A 26672-nucleotide genomic window follows, 5' to 3' on the forward strand; every position below is an offset into this window, starting at 1 on the left:
GGAGAGGCTGGTTGTGCCCCCTCCATGCCTCTGCATGGGCAGCACTGCCCACGTGGTGCAAAGCACAGTGCTGTCAGCTCTCTGTGCTGAGCCCACAGCCCTGTCCCTCCTCCTTCCCTCCTGTCATCCCACCGAGGCAGGGCCTGAGCCTTCGAGCGTCTCTAGGCGAGGTTCACATCCACCGTGAGCACCAGGATACAGGGATGGAGCAGGACCAGGGCACATTTGAGCTCATTGAGTCTGCTGCAGGGTTTCTCTGGCTGCCAGCCCTACTAGGAGAGGTTGTGGAGCACAGATGAGCTGGGCAGTGGCACTTGGGGAGCAGTGAAGGTGCTGCAGCATGGGAGCATGGGGCTGGCACCTCTGCCCTGCTCCCTTGACCTATTTCTGCACAGAAGGGGCTTGCACAGACATTAGCTGCAGTTATCCTCTGTGATGCCCAGCCATGCTCATTCAGGTCCTCCCTCCAATACCTAGCTAAAGAGGACTCCTCCCTGTCCCGTGTGATGCCAGATGCATCCCCACCCCAACATCCCCATCCCAGCATCCCCGTCCCAACATCCCCATCCCAGCCCTGTCCTGCTGCCTCAGCCTCTCCCATGCTGGCTCTGCTGCTCAGCTTCAGTGGCTGCCGTCCTCGCAGCACCCACACTTTGTCTGTGTCCTGTGTCACGCCAGGGAAGGTGATGTGGTGCAGGAGTGGCAGCAGTGAGGGGCAGGGGGACAGCATGAGGCAGGTGGAAGCAGTAATTGGTCATGATCTAATTAGGGAAGCCAAGGGCTCGATTAGGAGCTGTGGCTTGGTGGAGGGGCTTTAGCTGTAAGTCACAGATGGCTCTGCTTGCGAGCTGCCATAGTAGAGGAGAGGCTGGCATGGACTTGCCAGGGGCTTGTAATCCTGCCTGCACGATGCTCAGTGCTGATTAACGGGACTGTTTCTTCATGGCTTGGAAATCCCTCAGTGCCTGGTCTGCGTAATGAGGGTGGTCCCCATTGCTCCCAGCCACACTGCCTCGCTCCCTGCCAGTACCCATCACAGCCCACTGCTGTGCTGCACGTGTGGGGACAGCAACAGATGCAATGCAAACATCAGGACAAGCAGCTGGAGCCACTCCAAGCTCAGACTGTCCCACAGCAGATCCATGGTACCTGCCCTCAGCCCATGCCTTTATTGGGAGCACCCGACCTGCCCCAGTTTAAAACCATAAATATTAAGTAAGGAACCGTGTGACATTTCTGGCTTTTCCTTAAGGGAAAGACCAGAACAGAAAATATTGTGACCAAAAGTAAATACGTAATTTTCTCCTTGATCAGAATGACTTTTATCTGCGGAAGCTGGATGGAAAGCAGTGGCCAGCTGCCTGAGCAGCGCCATGGCCTTGCAGATGTCACAGGACATATCAGATGTGCCCCCGGAGCTGAGCGTCCTGACTGCTTGCCCCATCCTTTATCTCAGGGGTGATTTGGCTGATCCTGCAGTTGGGCCATCAGCACTGGCATGGCAGGGTGCACGTGCCCACATTGTGTCCCCAACCCACCTACCCACTGCCAGCAGCCCCCAGCACCTTTCCCCATCATCACCACCACAGCCCTGCAGCCACACAGCTGAAGCAGGCTCATTCCCACACGTGAGGGTCGGAGGCAGCCCCACGGGACGCCTGGCTGCAGCTCTCCCACACCTGCCTGCAGCAGCGGCAGCATTTGGCTCCAATCCCATCTTTCTCTTCCTCCCCAAGGGGTTCTTATGGCTGTGGCCGAGCTGTTTGGCCGCTGCAGGACAGCAGGCAGGAGCCCTCAGGCCTGCTGCTGCTGAGAAACCCATATCCCATGGCTGCTGGAGCTCCCACCCTTCCTCCCGGCCACCCTTGGGGAACAGCACAGCTCTTGAAGGGGAAATCCTTGCCCTTGCCCTTGGGGCTTGGAGTTGGGTGGGTCACCCTCCATCCCTGCTGCAGCAGGGGGATTTGGGGGGCTGGCTCGCAGCACCTCTTTCTCCCTGCATCCCAGTGGGGTTTCTTTCGCACCCCCTCACTCTCCACCCCCAGCCCGGCACATTGTGTCCCATCAGCCGTGCTTCATCCCTGCCTCGGCCTCCAGTGCTTCCAGCAAAATTCCTTTCTGGCCAGTCATTGCCGCCCCTCGGCCTCGACTGCCTCCGGGGCCGGCGCACACTGATGGGGCTGGGCTTCCTCTTCCTGAGCTGCTGCAGCCCCCGCCATGCTCCCAGCCTGCTCCTCGCCTTCGACCATTGCCGTGGCATCAACCTTCCCTAGGGACACGAGGGGACTGGGTCTGCCAGCCCAGCCCACCTGGGTGCCCAGCTTCCATCATCCTTGCCAGGAGAGCCACATCCCATGCATGGCATCCCTGTGCATGCAGATGAGGGTGAGAGGATGATTTACAGCCCCACTTGGGGCAGGGGATGCACAGAGGATGACAGTGGTCAATTGCTCACTGCAGAAGCAGGGAGAAGTGGGAGGCAGCGGCTGCTGGAAGAGGGCTCAGCCCTATGGAGGTGTGAGGAATCCTGACGGCATCATCTGCCCTGACGCACTGCTGCTGCTGCTCCCCCTCACCTCCCAGCAGCCATCCCAACTGCCAGGCACATCCCCAGCACCCATGAAGCTGGATCCTATGCTGACACCCACAGCACCCAGCAAGGACACCTCCCGTACGTGCAGCCTGCATCCACTTGCTCACATCTCACTGCACGTGCCAGAGCTCAGCCCCCGGCACCCACCCAGCTCAGCTTCCCACAGTGGCAGCACCTCTCGTTATTAATTGAAGTTTGAATGCTTTGCTCTTCCACGGTCTCCTTCACCTGTGGCTCTCCAAGCATTGTGCAAATATTAATTACTGGTAATTAATTAAATCAGGACTCCCCATCCCCCTGTGGAGATGCTGTCTCATAAACATGCTGATAGCAAACAGGGTGTCAGGGCAGACTCTCCCAGTTACCTGTTGCTAATGATGCACATTCCACCTGCAACAGTTTCTACCTAATTGATCTTCTGGAGGGCTGATGGGCTGGGAGGAGGAGATAGGTGGGAAACCAGCAGGACCCGGTCAGATCCCAGGAAGGGATGGTGGATGGTTCTTTATAAATGCCCCTGGGTGTCTTCTTTCAGCTTGTGCTCCTGGAAGCTTGGTCCTGGTTTGCTGCTGGTGGGGTATGGAGTTTCTTTGGAGCCTTTCACCCCTGAGCTGTTTTGGGGGGCTGTGCCCTATTACTTGCATTGGTGTTTAGCTGCTATCCCTTTATGATGGGGATCATCTCCCATCAGCTCCATCCTCCTGAAGGACTCAAAGTGTTTCAGAGGCAATGTAAGGGTTCAGTATTCCCCCATACTGCTGCTCCTCGGTGGAGGCCTCGCAGGAAGAGGACAGGAAGGCAAACAAGGCTGTTGGCCCTCCTAAAGCAGCAGGTGGGTGCTCCGGGAATGAAGGAAGGGGATTGCCCAGGGATGCGCAGCAGGAAGGTGCAGATCGCTCCCTGCAGTGTGGCTGGGAGCATCTCTTCGGCAAGGTCCCTCTTCCCTCCTGGGGGACAGAGCTCCTCTACGTGCTCCTAGGTGTTGCCAGGGGCACTGTCTCCCCCCTCCCAGGTCACAGGCTCCCTTGCTTACGTATGGCTGCTGTTGTCTGTCCCTAAACCCATGCAGGGCACGGATCCCTGACCGGAGGTGCCACCGTAATCCGGATCAGTTGGAAATCTGTTGGGTGCGCAGGCAGCCCTGGCTGCACCCACAGCAGATCAGGCACCACACAGGACATGGGGCATCCCTGCAGGAGACCAGCCCTGGGCAACCTCTTGCACTGCATCTTGGTGCACGAGTGCATTAACTGCTGAGCGAAGCCAGCTTAATTCCCACTCTACAAGCAATAGCACCAGCAAACTGGGGTGAGATTAAGGCATTCTTCGGGCAGCTCCCTCGCCCCCAGTGTATTCCAGCCTGCAAGGCCACTAATGCTACTTACATTATTACTGGATTATTTGGGTGTAATGAGCTTTGCCCCGCTCAGCTGTCCCCCTGCTCAGGGGTGTTGTGATGTGTAATACTTCCTGTGCAGGGCCACGAGGCAGGCAGCTGCCTGCTCACAAACAACCAGAGCCCCAGCAACACAATGCGTTAATGTTCCCAGAGCGAAATTCCAGCGTGGACCGGAGGTTAATCACAAATCAGGGAGCTTTTGGCATAATGCTGAACAAAGCTGGCAGGCGGGAGGGTGACGGTGCCTAAGCCGGGTCCTGACCCATCTCTATGGGTACAAATAGGAGTGACCATATCAGTTCTGTCTGTGCCAGTGGTGTAAGGCAGCTATAAGCATCTCTTCCATCCTGGCTCCTTTTCCTCTGCCTTCCTTCCCATCAGAGCTGCCAGTGCAGGGGCTTGGTGATGTGTTGCTATGGACACCAGGAAGTTTCCCCTGGAGACCAGAAGCCCGGAATAAGTGATGCCTGCATTTTCTGACATTGATTTTTTTTCTCCTTCCTTTTTTTTTATTATTAATGTTTGTTTAAGTGTTGATTAATTCCAGCCTCTCATCCCACCTCCCTCCTGCTTTCTCCTCCAGGCTTTGTGGATTGCCATGGCTGTGACCCAGGGCTTGGCTTCTGCTTCATTCTAGGCAAGGGTGTGAGCATGGGGTGTGTGGGAGGAAGCTTCAGTGCTGTAACTCTTGCTCTGCTGGAGACCCCTATAGAAGAGATCCCCCCCTTTATTCCAGACATCCTGTTGGGATCAGGCCTGGGTCCTCCCAGGCTGCTGCAGAGCTCATGCACTCCCACCAGCAGCAGCCACCACAGGAGGTCCTGCCCTTCTCTTCCCAGGGATTGTGCCTCCCTGCTCCCTTTACAGGTATCCCTCATCGTATTTAGGATCTCAAAGTGATTTATACCTAGTCTAGTTAATGTGCCTGCTGGTCTGAGCTCCAGACCTGAATCCCGTTTGTAGGTCCTCTGTTAGCACTGCAGTGCCCTTTAGTACCTTGGGTACCTCTGTTGACCTCTGAGAGCTGCAAGAGCACGGTCAGGAGGGAAGCCCCAGCAGCTCTTGGAAGCTCCCATTGAGGCTGGAGCCTGAGCTTTGCTGGGGAGTACACAGGAAAGACCTCAGCTTTCCTTGTAGCCCTCAGGTGGGACTGGGCAAAGCAGGATGGAGCTGGAGTGGGCAGGGACGGTCAGCCCATTTTCCCAGTGCTGCACGTCCCCAGAGCGTGTCTCTGGGCACTTGGCACATGGGATGAGGTTTTACTGTGTGGCAGTCTCAGTGTCACTTTGACTTCTTTTTCTTTGCTTTTGAAGCCAATAATGGGCTGTTTCTGTTCCCTGCCACATGATCTGCACCCCTGGTGAATGAGGAGCCTCTGATGAGTGATCTCCTCTGTCCTGTGTCCTTTCCTCCCTGCTCTGGAGGGAGTTCTCATACCAGGTTTCAATCAGCTGCTTCTCTTGTTCCTGGGAATGCAGTTCAGCACTAGGTCAGAAAGTCTCTGCTCCATTGAAATCCTGCCCTTCACTGCTCGAGCTGCCCAAGTTGCATCTCCTTCTCTGACATCTTACACAAGCAAGTCCTTTGCTGCTTGGCCCCTGCCTGCAGCGGTTAGCATGGTGTCACCTCTTGCAAGCAGCCCATGCGCTTGCAGATGGGGCAGGGAAAGAGGAGCTGCTCTTTAAAACGTGTTCTGTATGTGTCTGGGGATTGTGCTGGGGCAGCAGAAAGACCTCCTGCTCCATATGGTTCCTCTGCTGGAGCGTGGGGTGAAGATGCCGAGCATCAGCCCTTCGTGGTGGTCTGCAGAGCTGCAGCAGGAGGTGAGCGTGGAGGCGAGACCCAGCACCATCTGCAGCAGGAGAAGGTCAGCTCTTCCCACTGCTCCAGGGACCTGTGTTCTCCTGTCCTCCCCTGCAGCCCCCAGCTCAGCACAGAGCCTGCACGTGCCACGGTGCAGCTCCAGAAGGAGCAGTGGGGCTGGAAGTGCTGCTCCTCACCGAGGAGGTGACAGACCCACCAGGGCTAAATGCTCAATTGCTGTGGTGTTTGAAAGCTCCTTGAAAAATTACTTCTTTATCCAGTTCTTACCCAAACAAGTGGAAGCTCCACAGAAACAACAGTTCCTTCCCGTGCTGCTGCCAAATCAGTGCTCGCTGGCCTGTGGCTGAGCAGGTCAGCAAGAAGCCAGGACTGCCTGAGAGCTGAGTGGAGCAGAGCCAGAGGGTAGATGGTCCATGTGTTGTCCTTCTGCACTTGCCTAGGAGATAGGAGAGCATCTGTGTAGCTTTGTGAGGCTTTGGGGTGATGGTGCGGGTGACCTGGTTATGCACACAGGGTCAGGGAGCAGTGCCTGGGCACTTAGGGCTGCAGACCTGTGAGCCAAACACAGGTAGTGGTTCTCTTGCGGGGACAGGGAAGTCCTGAATCCAGACAGGAATATGCACCCAGCTTGGAGTTCCTGTGTGCCAGCACAGTCTCTGCTGTCCTTGCTCTGAGAGATGTCCTGATGACTAGCGCTGTGTCGCAGACACTGGAGGGCTCCTCTGCAGCCACCCGTCTGGGGTCAGTGTGTGTCTCGAATGCTGACAGACCCTTCCTCTCTCTTGCTTCTCTCCTTTCTGCCAGCAGTTCCCTATCAGCAGAACCCCTACACCCCTGGGAGCAGCTCCACCGTCATCCAGTGCTACCGCTGCGGGGACACCTGCAAGGGCGAGGTGGTGCGAGTCCAGAGCAACCACTTCCACATCCGCTGCTTCACCTGCCAAGGTAGGAGGGTGCTGCCCCACGAGCTGCTTCCCTCACAGCCCTGGGTGCAGCCTGGAAAGCAAAAGGCTGGGGGCAGACATACCTGGACCACTGGGATGTGGTCACACACCTGGGGGTGGCCATGGCGTGGTGCAGGAGGGGAGGTATTGGCAGGGGGTTGCAGGGTGCAGGCAGTGTCCCTGTGTGATGGCAGAGCCCCTGTGAACAGGGGTGACCAAGGCCTGGGCACCAAGACCCTCGAGCTATCTGAATGTCAACAGCCTGTACTGTGCCGTTCCCAAACGTTCCCACAGCCCATCTGGGATCTGGGGGTCCCCATGTCCTTCAGCCTTCTGCCCCCACATCAGGAGGAGGTGATTCCAGCCTGACTGAGAGGTAGCAAGGTAGGGGAGATGCCCTGAGTGGCTCCTGATGGGGCTGGGGGTGGGTGATGGACCATTGCCACTCGCACATGGGATGCAATCGAGACACTGTGGGATGTGGATTGCTGCAGCAGGGACACTGCAGCCCCCAGGGGCTGGCAGATAGAGAGGCTGCTTGAATCCTCCTTGTGCACAGGAGCTGCAGAGCTGTAAAAGCTAACGGCCCAGAGCTGATGCTGAAGGGCTCCTTAGCGCGTTTATTAAAGCAGCACCTCTCAACCAGGCCAGTGTCTGCTTCTGTAGGTTGTAAAGCATCCCGTTACCAGGGCTCTGGGCTTCCAAGATCCCAGCACTTTGTGGTAAGCAGGACATAAATCCCCATCCTCTTGGTCATGCTTTGCTGCTCCTTTCTGGGGAGCAGGAGGTTTGGCTGGAGGGGACTCTTCCCCAAGGCTGTCCCCCCAGGTCTCTAGGAGGACTGTGGGTCCCAGGTTGCCCTTGGGGCTACCCCACATGTGCAGGGGCTTTGCTGAGTCCTCTGCCCCTTCCCAGCTTGGACAGGAGGGATAAAGCGGGAGCTGCACATCCAGACAAAGAGCTCAGACAGCCGCCGGCTTCAAAGGGTCCAGGAGCCAGCAGGGAGAGCTTGGCAGCACTCGCTGCCCGATTTCCAAGTGAAAGGGAATAACTAATGAGAGGACATCCTCCTGTCTCACCTTCGCTCACAGCTCTTACCCCACTGCCACCTCTGGCTGCTGCCAGCTCCCTCGCCAGCCCCATGTCTTGTTCCTGACATGTCCCTGGGAGCCTGGCATGGCTGGTGCAGCCCCTGGGGAAGTGTTATGGCTCCCACAGCAAACAGGGCCCAGACCTGCCTCGTTTCTTCTTGCTTTTGCTCCCTGGCGCTGTCCCAGAGCTGGTGGCCTGTCCCTTGTCACTGACAAGTAAATGCTGTGAGCTGCTTCAGGGTGGTGAGGATGTTTGGTGGGAGAGGAGATGCATCTCTGCCCCATGGGCCCTGCAGCAGCGGGTCCAGCTCTGCCTGGGGGGGGTGGCTATGCGTGGGCTGGCCCATGGGTGAGGTGTGCAAGGACAGGACCAAGGGGTATGTGGGGATGAGGGGTAAAGCAGGGACCAAGATGGGCTGTGCCAGCAGGTACTAGTTGCTCTGTAGTTTCCCCTTCCACCTCGTCACCTTGCAGGATGGGTGATGGACATTACAAAGACCCCAGGACCCCTATGCCACTCCTGAGGTACCTTCCAGGGGCTGATGCTCTTGAGGTCTCTCTGCAAATGGCAAAGACATAGGAGGGAAATGACACTAAGGGCCAGGGCTTGCCACGTCAACTTGGATTACCCTGATGGGCTGTGCACCACCCATGGTTCCCACAGCAGGGAAGGAAGTGAGGTTGAGCTGGTCACCTAAGGAAAAACAAGCAGCGAGAGCGTCAACACCAGTTGCTCCCAGGACCCGTTCCCAGCTTCATGTCCAGGTCAGGGAGCAGAGATGGCTCACCATGGAGAAGGCCATGCCCCAGGGTGTGAAGACCTTTCCCCAGCTGTCCCTAGGGCATGCCCCATTCTTTGGCAGTTCTGTACTGTGATTCCTGACACTGTCAATGTCAAACGGAGGGGCTGAATCCCCCCCGGGTGCCATGGGTCCGGGAGGGGGATGCCGTGAGCTGTTTGTGGATGGCGAGTGGGAGCTGCAGGGTGTGAGCCCCCAGCCCTGGCTGTCCGGGCAGCACCATCCTGCACCAAGCTGCAGCCCAACACTGACATCTTGTGGTGCTGGGCGAAGGCCCCAGCGCGTCCAGTGGCAAGGGAAACCTGCTGAGGTACCTGGAGAAAGCTGCGTCTTCAGGGATGCTGCTGGAGAGGTGGGCTCAGAGATGCCCCCTTGACGGTGCATGTCCCCCCTGCAGTGTGCGGCTGCGACCTGGCCCAGTCTGGCTTCTTCTTCAAGAACCAGGAGTACATCTGCACGCACGACTACCAGCAGCTCTATGGGACCCGCTGTGACAGCTGCGGGGACTTCATCACTGGAGAGGTCATCTCTGCCCTGGGCAGGACCTACCACCCCAAGTGCTTCGTCTGCAGCACGTGCAGGTGAGTTCTGCCATCACCAGGGTGCATGGCCTCATGGCCACCAAGGACAGGGCTGTTCACTACCCCCGTTCCCTGCTCAGCACCTCAAGCAGGGGCCTCCTCTGCGTTTTCTTGGTGGAAGTGAAACGGCTCTGACCCTTCCCATCGCGCCCAGGAGAGCTGCCATGGTGCTCCTGCCCCAGCTCACGTGCATGCTCACTGCCTCCCTTGGCAGCCCTTGCTCCTCAGCACCATGGGTCTTGCTAGCCCTGGGGAAGGAGCTCACAGGCAGCCCCAAGCACCTCATGGAGGAGAGCAGCAGCTCACACCTCCCCACCTCTGTTTGGCCACAGGAAGCCGTTCCCCATTGGAGACAAGGTCACGTTCAGTGGGAAGGACTGCGTGTGCCAGAACTGCTCCCACTCCCTCATCAGCACCAAACCCATCAAGATCCACGGGCCCAGCCGTAAGTTGAATGCTCTTGTGTTATGGGATGGTTGCAAGAAGGGACCGTGTGTCCCTGGGTGGTGCTGGGCTGGGCTCTGGGGCCAGCGTGCAGCCCTGCACAGAGCCACAGGCATTCACAGCGGTTCGGAGGAGGAACAGGGCAGTCCTGCAGCTCCACCTTGCAGGTCACTGCTGGTTTGGGGAGCTCCCTTGGCCTGTCTGTGACCTGGGTCGGGGCCACCAGCCCAGCAGGAGCTGTCTGAGGCAGTGGGGAGGTGCTGGAACCGGGTGTGCTCTGAGGCAGTGCCCAGATGTTTGTGTCCAGCTGCACCAAGGTCTGTGTCCAAGTGCCAGCCCCAGCACTGCTCACCCGCTGTGCCAGTGCTGCTGGGACTCAGTGCTTCTACAAGCACTGAAAGGCTCCTTACACTCATCCCCTTGCACTGATGAGTCCAAGCAACAGGCAGGCTCTTTTAGATTTGGCTTTGCTTTTGACCCGGGTTGTTCCTTGGGGTACCTTTTCTTCATGCCATGCTTTGTCCCCACAGTGTTTCCGTGCTGCCCCAGGCCACTGCAGATCATCTATAGGTGCTGTGCCTGGGGGCTGGTAGAGCATCACTGTGGCATGGAGCTGCTGCCACCCATTCACCATGGTGGCAATGGTGGGGGTTGTTTGGGTTGAGTTATGGGTTGGTGCTGATGGGTCCCTGGGAGCCCTCCCAAGCTGACTCCCCCAGCTCTCACCATGGCCTCAGTGGAGTTAGGGGATGTGGCAGGGTTTGAAGAAGCACCAGCCAAAGGACAGGGCTTCCCCAGTCTTCCTCCATCAGCACCTCGAGCTGCCCAGAGGCAGGCTGTGGCCAGCTGCAGCACCCTGCTGTCTCCCATCACAGGGCCAGGGCAGCAGGCAAGGGAAGAGTAGCCACATGCTCTGCCTCTTCCTCTCTCTTCCCATCCCCTTCCCAACAGCCCAGTGCTCCTACCTGCCTGCAGGGGAGGAGTACCTGAGGACACCGTGCTTTATTCATAGGCAGCAGCCAGCTGTACCCTGCTGCCAGCATGTGCCTCCTGCTGCGCAGGTGACCCTGGCAGGGAAGGTGTGCCTGTTGGAGGCAGTGCTGGTATACTCTTTGGGCAGGACATCCCTAGGAGATGCTCATCCTCTCCCTGTGAGCAGCCCAAAAGCCAGCAGGACCTGTGAAACACAGATCCTGTCTCAGCTGACTTGGCCAGCCTGCTTTTGCCGGGGGTCAGAAATCCTCCTTCCTTAGCTTTGTCCAGCTGGCAGGGACTTGGTGCAGAGCTGCCTGGGATGGGCTGAGAGGCGAAGTCTGCTCAGGCTGCCAGTGCCGTGCTCCTGTACCCCCCTGGTGCCGCAGTGGAGAGGGAGGCAGCTGGGAGGGGGTTAAGGAGAAACCCCATCCAGGCCAACCTGCTGCCCAGGGAAGAAGAGGACAAGGAGGAGTCAAGGTCAGGGGTCCATGTGCTTCCTGCTCCCAGCCTTGACGGGAGCCAGGGGAAGAGGGGAAGGAAGGGAGTCTCGTCAGTACTGCAGCGGGGCCGGACGCGGCTGCCGGAGAGCACAGCCCTTCCTCTGCCGCACGCACTGCCGGTCACTTCCCATTGCTCCCGCCTGGATGGGAGCCCCTTGGGACCTGCCAGGGCAGCATGGTCCTGCCAGCCCATGACCTTGCCTGGTGGGTGCTTGGGTGGGACGGCTGGGTGCCAGTGGTGCTGTGGAAGTCCCAGCTCCAGCAGGACACTTTCTTCCTGCCTCCTTTGCTGGGGGCAAGCGGAGGTGGCATATTCCCATGAAGAAATGATTCCCCATGAAGAAATGATCCCCAAGAGGCTGCCCCTGGAGTGGTGTCAGGAGCAGGGTGTTTATAACAGCAGCATCCCTGGAAAAGGGTGTCCTCTGGGTGCAAGGGGTGTGCCAGGTTAAGCAGCTGGGGTGCCTTGGTGTGGGTCAGCAGATGTGGGTGTTCCTGCTGTGGTGCTGAGCCCCACAGCGAACTGCGGTGGTCCCACAGCCCCCTCTTCTGTCTCCCCAGACTGTGCAGGCTGCAAGGAGGAGATCAAGCAAGGCCAGTCCCTCCTGGCCCTGGAGAAGCAGTGGCACGTCAGCTGCTTCAAGTGCCAAACATGCGGGATCATCCTCACCGGCGAGTACATCAGCAAGTGAGTGCCACCGTCCTGGCAGCAGGCTTGGCTGTGCTGGCCATTGTCAGGCTGTGCCCCTGGGGCTGGGGCTGAAGCGAGGGGGTGCCCAGCCCTGCTTACCTGCCCTTACCCCCTTCTTCTCCCTCTCCCAAAGGGATGGCATCCCTTACTGTGAGTCTGACTACCATGCCCAGTTCGGCATCAAGTGCGAGACCTGCGACAGGTACATCAGCGGCAGAGTCCTGGAGGTGAGTCCTGGGGCTCCAGCCACCCCATCCCAGTCTGTAGTAGGGACCATGTACGTCACATCCAAAGGTGCATGCTTTGAGGAGGTGTGGGAACATCATCCTGCGCCCTTGTAATAACCTTGATGTCTCAGGGCTTTTCCTGTGGTACAGTATGATCACCTTCTCTGGAGGGTGGCAATGGGGGAAGGAGCACCACCGTGCTGCAGACCTTTGGAATGGTGGTTTGGGTGCCGGAGGTAAGCAGCCAGAGCATGTGGGGGCCTCTGTGAGCTGGGACACATCTGGAGCCCAAGATGTGGGGACACAAGCCTTAACTATGCTGCTACCAATGCCCAGCTCTGGGGTGTCCCCACCACGCTGGTCCCAGCCTTCCGAAGGCACCCTGTGCAGGCAGCCTGCTGTTGCCTTGGAAACGCATCCAGCTCAGCTGCTGCTGCGGAGCCTGGGCGAGGGGCTGCAGCACCCTGCCCATGGGCAGCATCCCCATGGCACATCTCCTGCAGGGCAGCAACCAGAGCAGGGGTCCCCTTTCCTGTGCTGGATCCGGAGGGGTTTTGCTCATCACACTGGGGGCAGCAGGAGCTGCTCCAGCAGAGCCACCGAGGGATGCAGGGATCCCACAGCAAGGCATGGGTGCAGGTGGCTGTTTAACTGCCTACCAAGAGGTGATCACCCCTGCTGGTCCTGCTGGCCTAAGAGCACCCAGCCTGGCTGGGGAACATCTCCTGAAGCTGGAGCCAGGAGCAGGAGTCCTCCAGCTTCTTCCCTCTCTTCAGAGAGCAGCCTCTGGTGAAGGCTTTCTGCTGACTCCAGGCTCTGGTGGCAGTCCCAGTGCTGGCTGCTGTGAGTGCGAGCTCAGCACTGCAGCAGCTGCCCATCATGGGGCCACTTGATCAGCAAACATCCGAGTGGAGCAGGGTGAAGCCAGAGGAATCCCTGCTGCTGCTCCCTGATAACCCTGTGCTAGGGCCCAACATCTCCAGCCACCCCAGCAGGGCAAACAGGCTGGGTGTACATGATGTGGGATGATCAGTGGGTGAGAGGAGCCAGAGGGGACCTGGAACCAGCCTGGCCGACGCCATTGGGCACTGCTGCCTCTGAGCCACTTGTTGCGCTGCGCTCAGGTTTTCCTTGCTCAGTGCATCCACAGTGATATCAGGACAAGCATAGGTTGTTCCTGCAGCTGTGTGTCTGAGACAGAGCAACAAGTGTGGGGTAGCAGCCCTGGGGTGGTGGAAAGGAGACAACTTCCTTCCTCTCCCATATGTCTGTTTCCCCTGGCTCTTCTCCTGCCAGTAGCTCTAGTTCTGTCCACCTCCCCCTGTGCCCTCCAGCCCTAGATCTCCTCTCAGCATCTGCCCTTCCTGGCTGGAATGAGCTGACCAAAACCCACTGAGATCCCATGGGAGCCAAGATGCTCCAGGAAACAGTCCTCTTGCATTAGCACCTTGCATGCTGCACCCATGGCCACACACACGAGCCCTTCCTGTGCAATGGGACTCTGTGGGCTAGAAGTAAGGTGCTTTGGTGCCAGGGTCCCAGTGGGCAGAGCCAAGGTGCCACCTCCTTTCATGTGCCATCATGGAGCCAAGAGGAGCATGGGGTTTGGGTACCAGAGAGCAGTGCTGGGCGAGCATCTTTCACCTCGCCACTCTCCCCAGCACGTGCCTGCTTGCAGTATTGAGTGATGTGTAAAACCAGAGGCTTTAATTGTCTTCTGTGGCAGAGCGTGAAATGGAAAGGGCACCTTAAAATAACTTTAGGCTGCAAGGAGCCTTCCCATGCTGTCCCAGCAGCCTCCAGGCTTTTCCAACTGCTCCAAGCTGTGCAGCCAGGCTCGGATGATTAATAAGTCTTGAAGGGACCCCAAGTGATAATGAGCAGGTCTCTTCCCTCGCAGTTTTTTATGAGCTGTAATATTAACCACTATGAAAGGAACAAGGTTTGGTCATGGTCTGGAGAGTTGCTCCTCGAGAAGAAGTGGTGTGTTTTGAGATGCTGAGTGGGTTTATGGAGGTCTGCATTGAAATGGAAGTTGGGAGTGGGCTGGTAAATACTACTGGGGGAGCAGCCATTGTCCCTCTACATCCACACCCTGGTCTGCAAAGCATCCCCTTTTGGCACAGTCTGACCTGTGACAGCAGCCCATATAGTCTAGGTAGGAAAAGATGTTTATATATGGGTTTGGTTTTTCCCTTACTGTCAGCACACCAAGTGTTTGAGAGTACTAAGAGGGTCCAAGAGCACCAAACGCTGCCCGCATTCAGAGAGGGACTAGGGAGGGCAGCACATCAGAGCCCCACATCCCCTGCTTTAGCTGCCTCTAGCCAGCTGGAAATAGAAGCAGTGGGAACTGCAGGCACACTGGCTTGAAGCGTGTGGGAGCTGGATTAGTTTTCTCCCCTTTCCCTGTGTTTGCAGCCATCTCCTGTTGATGCAGCTCAGGGTGCCTGCTGTGGGTGCTGCTGCTGGGTACCTGATGCAGAGGGTGCTGGCTTGTGCTGCAGTGGGCAGCTCCAGGCAGGGCTCTGAGCACAGGGCATGGGACAGAGCAGGAGGAGCTGCTTGTCCTTAGGGAGCATGGGGCAGAGCCTGGTGGTGGGTGACCTCTCTGCTCCTCTGTGTTCACAGTGGGTCTGTCCCTGCAGCCCTCTCACCGGTGACTCTCCTGCCGTGTTATCAAGCTCTTGGGTTGTGGGCTCAGTCGAGCCAGCCCAGGAGTAGTTGTGTTGCTGCAGCTGGCGCAGGGAGATGCCTGTGCACGGGGCTGCCCCTTCCCCAGATTGGGTTGCACTGCAGTGGGTCTGAACTCTCCCACTCACCTCCCTTGTCTGCCCTGAACCCTTGCACTCTATTTTGGCATAGAGGGGGAAAAGCTGCTGGCTGCCATCTGCACCCCAGGGACATTGAATTCCGGGTTGATTTTTATGGGCAATCAACTGGCAGATTCCCAGTTATTCTCACAGCAAATTTTCCTGTTGATCCTCATGTTTCAGACTGGCTCCAGGCCCCTCTACCGTAACCCTCTTTGTCAGCAAGAACCTCATCTTCCCTCTGCTGCCTTAAATCATCGTTCCTCTTCGTTTGGATTATTATGGGAGTAAAATGGCCTTTGGGGTTGAGTTCTGACAGCGCAGCCCAGATTCCTCCTGCCTTGAGCCACCTCCTGCCTCCCAGCCCAGAAAACGAGCCTGTAATTGAGGTGCAGGCAGACACTTTGAGTGGAAACAAGCTACCAATTAAAGCTATTATCCCTGTCAAAGAGCAAAGGGAGCAGCCCAGCTCCAGCTCAGCTGGGGAATGGCTTGTTCCTGGAGCTGAGGTTTGTGCATGGCTTTGTAGGAGGAGAAAAGTTTCTTGATGGAGAGGGGCTGGCAGTGGCATCCAGGGAGGGTCTGATGGCTTTGTGAGGTTCATCACTGGGGCCCTTCTTCTCCTTTTGCTGCTTCCCTGCTGTGACATCCTGGGCCAAATCTGCTGTTTCTCTTCAAAGCTGTAGCGGGGAAGGAGCATGCCTGAGTATTCCTGCAGAGGGTCTCTTGTTTCCAGAATGCAAGGGCAGTTTGTTAGGTGTGAGGTTTGTAGGGGCATCGTCCTTGGGGGTTTGGGACTTCTGGCTGTGCTTTCCTGTGTGTTGGACAGCTCGGAGAGCAGAAAGCTTCCAGTCTGACTTGTAGTCCATGAGGTCAGAAGATTAGTGATGAAGCAGTCTCGTTTTCTCCATGCATTGTGGTAGTCCCTGAGGCCACCCTGGGCAGTTTTGCCCCATTCACTTTGTCTGCTGCAGGGATGCCAGGGCCACTTGCCCTCAGGGGTGTGAGCAGGTCCCCATGTCCTGCCTTGATCAGGAGCTCCTGTTCTGTGCTCACCCCTGCAGGCAGGAGGGAAGCACTACCACCCCACCTGTGCCAGATGTGTCCGCTGCCACCAGATGTTCACAGAAGGGGAGGAGATGTACCTCACAGGTAGGGATCTGCTGCAGTTAGGAGGGACAACCCTGCCCTGCATGGCTGGGGGGATGTGTGTGCTGTTTGCCGGAGCATTTGGGGTTTGGGTGCCCATGGAGATGGGTGCCCAAGGAAGGGTGGCCCAGGACCCCTTCCCCACCTGCCCAGGTTACACTGGGAGCAGCACCTGAGGGGTCAGGCTTCTGCTGGGCACAGCTGAATGGTTTGGGTTTGGGTTTGGTTTCAGCAGGAGCTCATTCCCAGAGCACCCTTAGGGGGTATTTCCAGTGCAGAAAGGAGGGTTTGGTTTTGCTCAGTAACCTGTGCTTGCTGTCACCCTGAGTCGCTAATGATCCCATGGGTGGCAAAGGGGGAATTGTGCACTGGGAGCACCCAAGTGGGGGTCCCAGCACGGCCCCATCATGGCAGCAGGATGGGTGCGCTCAGCGTACATCCCAGGGGCTTGGTGGCTTTGCTGGTTCCAGCCCTGAGGGAACTGAATGCTGCAGGCTCAGTGTTACCCCAGGTTTAACCCTCAGGAGCTGCCTGGCTGAGCACTGGGACTATGCCAACAGCACCCGCGGGTTTGCTGTCACGGCTTAATAGTGCTGGCCACTACATCTCAGTGCTTGGAAGCTGTTGCATTTCTTTTTCCCAACGGGCACATGCCTGTGGTTACACCGGTTACAGGAGTGCAACCTGTAGCTGCAGTGCAGCTGCTGCTGGGGACGGGGGGGGCACAGGCTGCAGGTCAGTGCTGGAGGTGGCAGGGCAGGACAGGACAGGTCTCCCCAGTGGCAGGGGCAGCAGGATGATCCCTGGCAGCAGAGCTCAGCTGTGCATGGAGCTGATGAAATGCTTTCTTTTTGCTGCGTTGCAGGCTCTGAAGTGTGGCACCCCATCTGCAAGCAGGCGGCCAGAGCAGAGAAGAAGCTAAAGGTAGGCACCACGGTGATGAGCATCTCCCAGAGGTGGCACTGCGCAGGGCATGTTGCCCCTGAGTCCCTGATGGAGGTGAACAGTTGTGGCACTGTCCAGGCCCGGGGTGGCTTCCTGATGCTGGTACAAGCCATGTCCCTGCTGCCCAGAGGAAGCAGTCTGCTTGCTGCACCCAGCACTGTGCCTGTGCAGGGGTCCCTCCTTGTGGTGCTCTCATCTGTCCTCCACTTTTCTGCCTCCACAGCACAGAAGGACGTCAGAAACCTCCATCTCACCCCCTGGTTCCAGCATCGGCTCCCCGAACCGTGTCATCTGTGTAAGTACAGCTCTGCCCGTCTGCATGGGGCAGGATGGATGCTCTGGCCACAGGGAAGAGAGCAGCAGTTCCCAGTGCTGCTCTGCAGTGTGAGGTGTCCCCCAGGGACAGCCGTGTGTGTGGGGCCAGCACGGACAAGCCATGTCCCCTCTGCAGCAGCATGCCATGCTGCCAGAGCCACTGGCACAGGCCAGGAGTGCTCAGAGGGGCACAATCCCCACTCCCAGCTCCTCTGCTCCTTCCCACTTGCTGCCTCTCAGGCATCTCCGCTTACCTCTTCCTGCTGCTGGGGTGCCGGTGGGCTCTGTCTGCTCTGTGCTGGTTCCACACTGTGCACTCCAGCCTCCCCCTTTCTTGTCTCCTCCTCTTCCTTTCTGTCTCTGTCTCTCCCTCTCCCTAGGCTAAAGTGGATAATGAGATCCTTAATTACAAAGACCTGGCAGCTCTTCCCAAGATTAAAGCCATCTATGAAGTGCAGCGTCCTGACCTCATTTCCTACGAGCCCTATCACAGATACACGTCGGATGAGACACTGGAGAGATATAGCTATGGGGAGGTACTGAGTCTCGATGCACCAGCTCTGCAGGGAGCTGGGCCCCAGTCTGAGGCGATGGAGAGAGCTGCATGTGGGTTCACTTGCTCCAGTGGGAATACTGCAGGGAGACAGGAGGGGGGTAAGACCTCTCCCAGAGGCTCCCCATCACTGGGAAGAGGGCCAGAAGGGTAATCTTTACATTGCTGCTATAGAGTAAGGAAGAAACCAGTGACCTTATCAGCTGAAGGCAGTGCTGCAGGCCCAGTGTGCAGGGACTGGCAGTGCTGTGCAGGAGGCGGTGTCACCCTCAGGAGTGAAGTGGCAGGGAGCTCACCATGGCAGCCTGCAGCAGGAGAGGAGGAGGGCACACAGCACTCATGCATCCCTCTGGGATGGAGGGACAGATGAACAGCAGAGCCTGGCCACTCAGCCTCAGCACGGTGTCTCTGGAACATGCAGGGCTGCCCCTGTTGGATGCTGGTCCCACAGCCAGGGGAAAGGGGCTTGGTCAATGTGTTTTGTAAGCATGTGATGATGGTGCTCAAGCAGCACATGGCATGGGACTGCCCTGCCCCACTGCCCCAGTGGCTGATTTCAGCAAGCCTGTGGAAGAAGAGGTTCTGAGCAGCTCAGAGATGGGGACCTGAGGTGGACCTGGAAGAGGACTTTGCAATGGCCCGCAGCAGCATCTCTTGCGTCTCCATCCCAAGGCTTCTCACAAGTCTGGTTTCCACCAATGATGGTGCAGGCAGTATGGCCATGGCCCCCTGTGGAGCACCGTGGGGCCAGCAACCACCTTTTCCCCTTACAGCCACTCCACCAAGGTCTCTGAGCAGGGATGCAGGCTGCTGACTCGGGAGGTTCCATCCTCTCACCAGCTCTCCTCCTGACCAGGGGCTCCATACCCATGTCCTGGCACAGTTCAGCTCCAGCTGTGCCACCAGCTGGCCTCACTACCTACAATGGGGCTGTAACATGGGACCCTAGTCTGTCACTGCTCCCTTTAACCATGTGCTGTCTCTCTCTTTCTCTCCCTGCCTCTCTTTGCCTCCTGCTGCCTCCAGTCCCTGGGAACCCTCTCCCCGTACTCACAGGTAATGCCCCAGCAGGCGCTTTGGGGTCTGTCATCTGCTGCCACTACAGGGTGTCCCTGTGCCCAGGGACCACTGGGCTCTGCTGAACATGCCCCTGCCCGGGTGGAGATGGGGGGACCAGGCCCAGCAGGGTCCTGTCCTTTGGACCCCCAGGAGAGCAGTGTGCAAGCCCTCCCTGGCAGAGGACCTGCCTCATCCCTCATCCCGCCAGCTCTGATCCTGCTCTCTCCATATGTTTTCCGGTCCCTAGGACATCTATGAGAGCTTTGACACACGACAGAGGCGAGCCTCCAGCCCTGGCTACATTGACTCTCCCACCTACAGCCGTCAGGGCATGTCCCCAACCATCCCGAGGTCCCCACACCATTTCTACCGCTCAGGTGAGGATTTCAGTTGCAGCCCAAGGCTAAGCTGAGCTGAGACCCCAAATGGAGTCGGAATCACCAAACTGGCCCCTACTTATCCCAGGGGACCTTGGAAGTCTCTCCTGGCAAGCAGGCAGGAGGCCTGGGGTGTCTGTGGGGGGCTGACAGCAACACGAGCTGTGGGGCAGTGACCAGCTCTGCTGTGTGCATCCACTGCCTCCCCTGACTCATGTGAGCCGTGAGAAGAGGCCAGAGGGGCTTTGTCCTGGCTCAGATCTGAGCTGGAGCCTATGGAGGATGGCAGGGTGGTAAGCCCAAGGTCCAGTGAAGACCCCTCGAATGGCTTGTTGTCTCTGGGAGAGGTGTGCATGAAAGCGCTTATGCCCAGTCAGTGCTGTAAGGGGGGGGTCCTTACACACATACATGCACATGTACACATGTGTGTGCATGCCCTGGAGCACGTCGGGGGGAAGCAGAGCGTGTCTGTGCCATGTCTCCTGCCCTTCGGAGCCAGGGAGGAGCGACTGGGAAAATCCGAGGTCAGTAAGTCCAGAGGTCCCGCATAACCTGCGCTGCGCTGCCAAGGGCCTGTCACTGTTTGCCTCTGCAGCACGCTCGGCTTTCCTCTGCCAGCAGCGGGGCAGCCCTGCACAGCACCTGCACAGCACCCGCACATAGGGTTTCCTCTGCATCCCGCTGCCTCCAGAGATGTGGGAAATCTCCTCTGCTCCATCACCCCCCATCCTGGACCACAGCCTGGCACACGTCCACGTCACCACATGGGTCACCCCCTGCTCCTCTAACACTGCTGCATTTAACACCCGTTTTCTTCTGCCTCTTCTCTCTCTCGGTCACTTATGGCTGCTTCTGCTCGGCACCGCATAGGCACCGAGAGCGGGCGCAGCTCCCCCTACTATAGCCAGTTAGATGTGAGGTCCTCCACTCCAACCTCATACCAAGCGCCCAAGCATTTCCACATCCCAGGTAGGCTCTGGGGTGCCCTAGCCCTGGGGAAGCGCCGTGTTTGTGGCATGCCAGCATGTGCCGTCCCTGCTGTGTCGCATGCGTAGCTCCGCCGCCTGCCTAGAGCCAGCCGGCAGCAGGATCTACCCCTGGTAGAGGCCATCCATAAACAGGACCTGCAGCTTGAACCCTCCTTCCTCCCCATCACCACCCGGATGTCCCAGAGCCACCTGGAATCTGCTTGATCCTTTCAGTGTCTCTCTTATCCCTTTTCCTTTTATCTTCCTCCACTCCCTACACGGAGATGAGTCCCTTGCAGAGAGCCTGCCCCTTCCCCTGCCTCCCTCCCAGGATCACAAGCCGAAGCGTGTCTCTGGAGGCCTTTCCGCACCCCTCCGCTACAGATGACTATTTTATACTCCCCATAGGGCCCGCTGCTCCCTCCCCCCAGAGTCTTCTGGGCTTGCCAGATGCCTGCTCCCCTTCTGCAGGGATTGCAGGGGGACACCAGGTAAGGGCCACCACCCGCTCCCACAGAGCCCACGGGGATGGGGACGGAGGGGCAGGGAGGGAAGCAGGCAGCTGCCCATCCATCCTTCAGCATGCGCAGGGAGGGCAGAGCCCCGCAACACCCTGCTCAGCTGGAGCACCTCCTGCTGCCCGTGTCCTCCGTGATGTAGAGCTGATGGCCTGGGACAGAACCATGAGGACACCCAGAGGATCCCCACCACGGTCCCCTGCTCCCACCCCACCCCTGCCAGGGTTCGGTCCCGCTGCCGGTCGGTGGTTTATGGATGGCCCCGTCCCTGCTCCTCTGCCTGTCCCCTGCGCAGGGGCTGTAGCTCTCAGCGCCAGGCTCCAGTTGCTTTCCCTCCCGGCTCGCTCTTTTCTCTCTCTGCTGTGGAAAGAGGCTTTGGCTGATGTGGTTTTGCCCCAGGCAGCTCGCAGGCCGTTGTTCCCGGCGCTGGCACCCTGAGGAGCTGCAGCAGCAGCCGGTGGCTCCTGGCTGTGCCGCTCCCGGGGCTGGTGGTGCATGCTGATGCCGGGGTGTTCACTGCATGTCCTCGTGCGCACCGTGTTTGAGGGCAGCCCCGGGACCTCGCTCCTGCAGCCTGCCAGGCACTGGCCTGGTGCTGGGCTCCCATGGGATGCGTGGAGCCAGAGGTGGTAGTGTGATGGAAACACGGCGTGGGTAGCATCTCCTGCAGGACCTGTGTCCTGTCAGCACTTGGGGTGCCCACACTGACGTCCCCTTTTCCCTTCTTTCCTTCTTTCTTCCCTTTCCTCTACCAGCTGCCGGCGAAAGCAACATCTACCGGAAGCCCCCCATCTATAAGCGGCACGGTACGTATGGTCTGCATGCTGTGCACTGGCCTTAGGACATGGGCAGGGTACCAGCACAAGGCTTGGTCTGGCTCAGTGGCATTTAGGGGCAGGGTAGGACATGGGAGCAGGCATCACGGTGTGAGATGCTGGGGTGCTCACCAGGTGAGCTGGTGCTCTTGCTTCCCCTCCAGGCAGCAGTTGCAGGGCTCAGTGAGAAAAAGTCAGCTTTGGACTGCATCCTTGTTGGGAGAGATGGAGGCAAAGGCTGTCAGTGGGACTGGGGTCAGGGATAGCTGTGGGAGGGGAAATGAGGTTGTGGAGGGTTGGCAGAGGGCGCCTTGCTCCCAGGAGCATCACTTGCTGATGCCAGGAGCCAGAGCAGCCTCAGGAAGAGGATGAAGGTAATTTGCAGTTTGACATGGAGAACTGGAGAAAAATCACAGCTTGTCCTGGATGGATGCTCCATGGTGAAAAGGGCCTGGGGTTGTAGAGGCATGGGGAAGAGGCATGGGGTGGTTGGTGCCTTGGCAGGGCTAGGTTGCACTGTCCCTGCTTGCTTTGGTGTGTAGAGGGACAGCGGCTCCCCCCAGGCAGTAACTTCTGTGTCTGCTCTTCTCTCCCTGGGCTCTCCTTTCCCTCCTGCCCAACTCCCACTGCCCTACTGCTGGCTGCACCCGCTGCTGTAAGTAGCTGCCATTGGCAGGGTCCCCTGTGCCTGCATGGGGTGGTGGGATAGTGCTGCCCCATTGCCTGGCCTTGGTGCTCCTTCCACTTCCCTGCTGCCTTCCCTGGCAGTAACCCACTGAGAGCCCTTTCCCTGTTGCACTGAGTCTTCTCCCATCCCCTCCTGCCTGTGTGGTTATAACCCCCTCCTCGGTGATGGGACAGCCATGGGGAGGCTGGTGGCACTGGCAGTACAGTGGCTGGTGTGGACACTATGCAGGAACCAGAGCTTGCTGTGGTGCTGTGAGCTATGAACCATTCAGGTCCCTTCCCAGCCACATCAGCAACAGCCCCTCTGCTTGTCACCATCCCCACTGTCTGCCTCTGCACCCTTGTCTCCCCGAGGCGTCAGCACTTTGAATGTGGATTATCCGTGTGCTGTTTGGTGGCCACTGGGGAGAGGGGAGGGAAGAGGATTTGCCTTCATCCCGGGATGGATCTTTGCAAGTCCTGCGAGCAGGACTCAGGGTCCTCATTGCAGCTCTGCCTGCTCCTATTGCAGACAACCCCCCTGCAGCCACAAAAAGCAAAACCAGCGAAGACATCGCACAGTCATCCAAGTACAGCCCTGCCTACTCCCCGGACCCGTACTACCACTCCGAGTCAGAGTACTGGTCCTTCCAAAGCTCCCCCAAAGGTAACAGCCTCTCACTGACTGAGGGGAAAGCAAAATCCATTCCTGCCCCATTCTCTGAGGGGGAGTCACCCCCAAGTTGGGTCTGGACCTGAAGGTGGGGTTGGGCCATGATACGTGCCAAAGTGATGCAAAAATCCTAGCCCTTGGGACTCGATTGTCCCCACACAGCTGGGAACTGCCTGCTCCCTACCTGCCTCCACCTTCATCCCCGTCTGACCCCTTCATTTGTCTCCTTGCAGCCCCCCGAGCCCGAAGGTTCTCATCTGGAGGGGAGGAGGATGGGTACGATCGGGGCATGCACAAGGTGAGCAATGCCCTGGCAGGGGAGAGCCAGCAGCAAGCTGCCCCCATGGCAGTGGACTCTGGGGAGGAGACCCAGCCCAGTTCCACCACCCAGGAAGGGGCCACCACCATCCCTGCTTCCCTCGGCCATCCCCAACATGGGGTCTGACGGGGGGTGCGAAGCAGCCTTTCCCCCCTGCCCAGATCCAGAGCGGCATCGGCCGGCTGATCCTGAGGGAGGAGATGAAGGCTCGGTCCAACTCCTATGCAGACCCCTGGACACCCCCTCGCAGCTCAGCCAGCAGCAGAGAAGCCCTGCACACAGTTGGCTATGAGGGCTCCCTCAACGGCTGTAAGGACCCTGTCTGTCTGTCTGTCCATCCCACCCAGCAGAGCCCCGGTGGGAGGGAAGAGCAGGGGATGGGGAAGGGGGGGTGGATGTGCTGAGTACCAGAGATAGACCTGGGAGTCTCTTTTCCTCTGCAGGGCTCCATCTGTTCCCTGTGCCCTGGCCAGGATGGGGCAGTGCCCGATGGGTGTTTGCAGTCTGTCTAGCAGCCTAGCGAAGTGCCTCATGGGGTGGTTGGTGGTCCCTTGGGAATCCCACAGCACAGGCATGCTGGGCTTGCCCTGACCTATTTTGGGCTCACTCCTTATGACTGGCTTCAGGGCTGCCATCCTTGCTTGCCCTGCTCTCATTGCACAGCACCCAGGGCACCCAGCCCTCAAGCTCCAGGGATGGTGCTGGGGAGCCTGACAGCACAGCTCGCTCCATGCTGTTCTTCCTCATGGTGCATCATGGAGCTGGGGTTGTCAGAGATGCTCAGGGACCACCAAGCAGGACCCATAGGGCTGGCAGCCAGGCAGCTCTGCATGGCATGGGGTGCCCGGTCATCCCTGACGCCCGGCTCTGCTCTCTTTGCAGCTCCCCGGATGCACTACCTGGCTGACAGTGGTGAGTGTGAGCCTGCAGCCCTCCACCGCTGGTCCCCTGGCGTGATGGGGTCCAGGGCCTAGGCTCTGGGATGCTGGGACCAGTGAGGGAAGAAGGAGAGAGAAGGAGGCCTTGAAAGGCCAGGGTAGAGCTGAACCAGTGCAGTGCTGGTGACAGAGAAACTGAACGAGATTGTGTTGCACTGAAGGGGGAGGCAGGAGGGCTGCCATGGGAAAGGGATTTTGGGGAGAGGAATGTCTGCACAGGAGGAAGCTAGCCTGGAAATGAGTTGGAGCTGGAAGGAGATGGAGCTGGGTGAATGTGGAGCTGGGGAGTAACATGGGAGCACAGGGGTAGGGTGGCCCAGAGAGTGCTCTCCCAGGGTGCGGGGCTCATCCCTGCATTTTCCCTTATGCACCTTGGTGGCTTGTTGCAGATCCCCTCATTTCTAAGTCGGCCTCCCTCCCTGCCTACAGGAGGAATGGGCTGCACCGGGTAAGTGCCTCCTGCTGCATCCTGCTGCTGCCGCACATCTCTGCGCCCTTCTTCATTCTCCCCAAGTTCCTTAAAGACCCTGGTGTGCCTTTCTGGGTGTCCTGCTGCCCCCTTCTCTGCTCCCCTACTGTCACTGCTGGTGTGTGCCAGTCCAAATTGACCCTTACTGGGGACCAAAGTGCCCTGTCCAGGCAAGAAGGACAGAGGTGCCTGCCCTGAACCTCCTGCAGGGCACATTCAGAGGGTCGCTGGTGTTACTTCCCAGTGCAAGAGCTTTGCCTTGTACCCTGGGGCACTGATTGCTGGGGTTGGTCCTGCCTCATTGTGACCTGGGCTTGTCACTTCACCTTCTCTTGCCTCAGTTTCCCCACTGCCAGGGGTGGAGAGGGTCCTGCTTTGGGGTGGGTGGGTGCCTTTCCGCCTGGGGACATGGGAGGTGTTGTGCTGAGCATCTAGAGGGGACCCCTCTTATTCCTCCCTCCCTGCATCCATCCTGCAGCCTCCCAGTGCCGAGCTTTTCCACTACGACAGCACGAATGCCGTCAACTGGGGGATGCGAGGTAAGGCCGTGGGCCAGGGGACCCTGTAGGCACAGAGCCAGATGCCTGGCAGCAGAGGGGCCAGCATGGCTCATGTCTCTTGTCTTTTCTCTCTTCCCACAGAGTACAAGGTAAGATGCTGCTGCTCCAAGGAGTGGCTGCCAGCTGGAGGTGCGAGTACCAGAGCCCCAGAGATGTGTCCATGTGTCCTCAGGCCCTTTAGGAGCAAGCTTTGCCCTCTGCTCCCCATGCCCTACCTTCATCACCCTCCATTCCCCACCTAACAGCCCTGTCCTGGAACTATGGGGCTCAGACCACGGTCCTTTCCCTCCTGCCAGGGTCCCAAGCACTTGGCTGAGCAGATGGGGGCTTGTCCCCAGGCACTTGTCTCCTTGATGGGGAACAGAGAAGGGTGGTAGTGCTGGTGGTTCCCCCACTCACGCTCATCCCTGGATCACTCCTGGTTTCACAGTGAACAGGAAATTCCAGAGCCACCACAGTGATTCAGTGTGGATCAGGGTCACCATGAGAGCAAGACCCCGGTTGCCTTGTCCTGTCCAAGCCACCCAAACCCTGCTGAACATGGCAGGAGGAAGCTTTATCCTGGTGGCTTCCACAGCCTCATTTCCAGGTATGCCCCAGTATGTCCCATGGTCTTCCTGTCCCTGTGCAGATATACCCCTATGAGCTGCTCTTGGTGAAGACGAGGGGAAGGAACCAGCTGCCCAAAGATGTGGACAGGACTCGGTTAGAGGTGAGAAGAGCCTTTTCCATTCGGGATAATTTCCTCAGGGCTCAGAGGGACCCCATCCCTTGGGGTGTCCCCTTAGCCCCAGCAAGCAGTGTGAGGCTGTGAGGGGCTCATGAATGTGTGAGGAGCATCTCCATGGCACACTCATGATGGTGCTGCTGCTCCACTGGCCAGGCAGAGCTGTTCCCCATGCCCACAGCATCAGTGCATTTAGCAGGTGGGAGCTGGGTGCTCTCCCGAGTGAGCACTGCTGGGGGCTGCAGCACCCCATTGCGCACAGCAGGGCAGGGGATGCCATCGGACCCCCAGGTCGTGGCTCTGGTCCCCATTCCTGGCCCAGCATCCCGTCTCTCCCCAGCGGCACCTCTCCCAAGAGGAGTTCTACCAGATCTTCGGCATGACCATCGCCGAGTTCGACCGCCTGGCACTGTGGAAGAGGAATGAGCTGAAGAAGCAGGCCCGGCTGTTTTAAATGCAGTGCACTATAAATATATACATACCTATAAATATATACATAGAAAGATCTCTATCCTGCAGCTCTGTATGATTCTCGGTGCTGTACGTGGCAGAGGCGCCCTCTGCACCCCTGAGAGTGAATTGGAGTCTCGCAGATCATTTTATGCTCTTGGTTTTCTTTCCCAACCCTGTTACTGTGTCCATTCTTGGGTTCTGCCAGGGGCTGAAGCCACAGGGCCTGTAAGCACTTGGTGTCTGTCACTGCTGAGGTGGGGATGGCAATGCTGCACTGGTGATTGCT

General features: G+C 58.3%; 1 protein-coding gene across 14 annotated transcripts in view; it reads left to right on the forward strand.

Moving 5' to 3' along the window:
- The window catches only part of ABLIM3 (actin binding LIM protein family member 3), a 50315-nt gene extending 23871 nt beyond the window's left edge, over window positions 1–26444 (forward strand). For 2 of the 14 annotated variants that reach the window (XM_057409802.1, XM_057409800.1), the window contains exons 2-22: window positions 6624–6761; window positions 9049–9232; window positions 9565–9677; window positions 11713–11839; window positions 11976–12069; window positions 15947–16034; window positions 16897–16955; window positions 17200–17271; window positions 17672–17827; window positions 18871–18900; window positions 19151–19280; window positions 20151–20249; window positions 21522–21572; window positions 22780–22914; window positions 23154–23218; window positions 23401–23548; window positions 24122–24151; window positions 24567–24625; window positions 25125–25193; window positions 25838–25918; window positions 26256–26444. In XM_057409802.1, the coding sequence (XP_057265785.1) occupies window positions 6624–6761; window positions 9049–9232; window positions 9565–9677; window positions 11713–11839; window positions 11976–12069; window positions 15947–16034; window positions 16897–16955; window positions 17200–17271; window positions 17672–17827; window positions 18871–18900; window positions 19151–19280; window positions 20151–20249; window positions 21522–21572; window positions 22780–22914; window positions 23154–23218; window positions 23401–23548; window positions 24122–24151; window positions 24567–24625; window positions 25125–25193; window positions 25838–25918; window positions 26256–26387 (2060 nt within the window). In that variant the 3' untranslated portion in view covers window positions 26388–26444. Of the gene's footprint in view, window positions 1–6620; window positions 6762–9048; window positions 9233–9564; window positions 9678–11712; window positions 11840–11975; window positions 12070–15946; window positions 16035–16896; window positions 16956–17199; window positions 17272–17671; window positions 17828–18870; window positions 18901–19150; window positions 19281–20150; window positions 20250–21521; window positions 21573–22779; window positions 22915–23153; window positions 23219–23400; window positions 23549–24121; window positions 24152–24566; window positions 24626–25124; window positions 25194–25287; window positions 25515–25837; window positions 25919–26255 lie in introns of those variants that run through there. The other 12 variants (XM_057409801.1, XM_057409803.1, XM_057409814.1 and 9 more) reach the window with 12 other exon arrangements.
- The last annotated feature ends 228 nt before the right edge of the window (window positions 26445–26672 follow it).

This window comes from Pezoporus wallicus, unplaced genomic scaffold, assembly GCF_028554395.1.
Source record: "Pezoporus wallicus isolate ANWC-B61680 ecotype Strahan unplaced genomic scaffold, APGP_CSIRO_Pwel_v1 contig_4309, whole genome shotgun sequence".
Lineage (NCBI taxonomy): Eukaryota > Metazoa > Chordata > Aves > Psittaciformes > Psittacidae > Pezoporus > Pezoporus wallicus.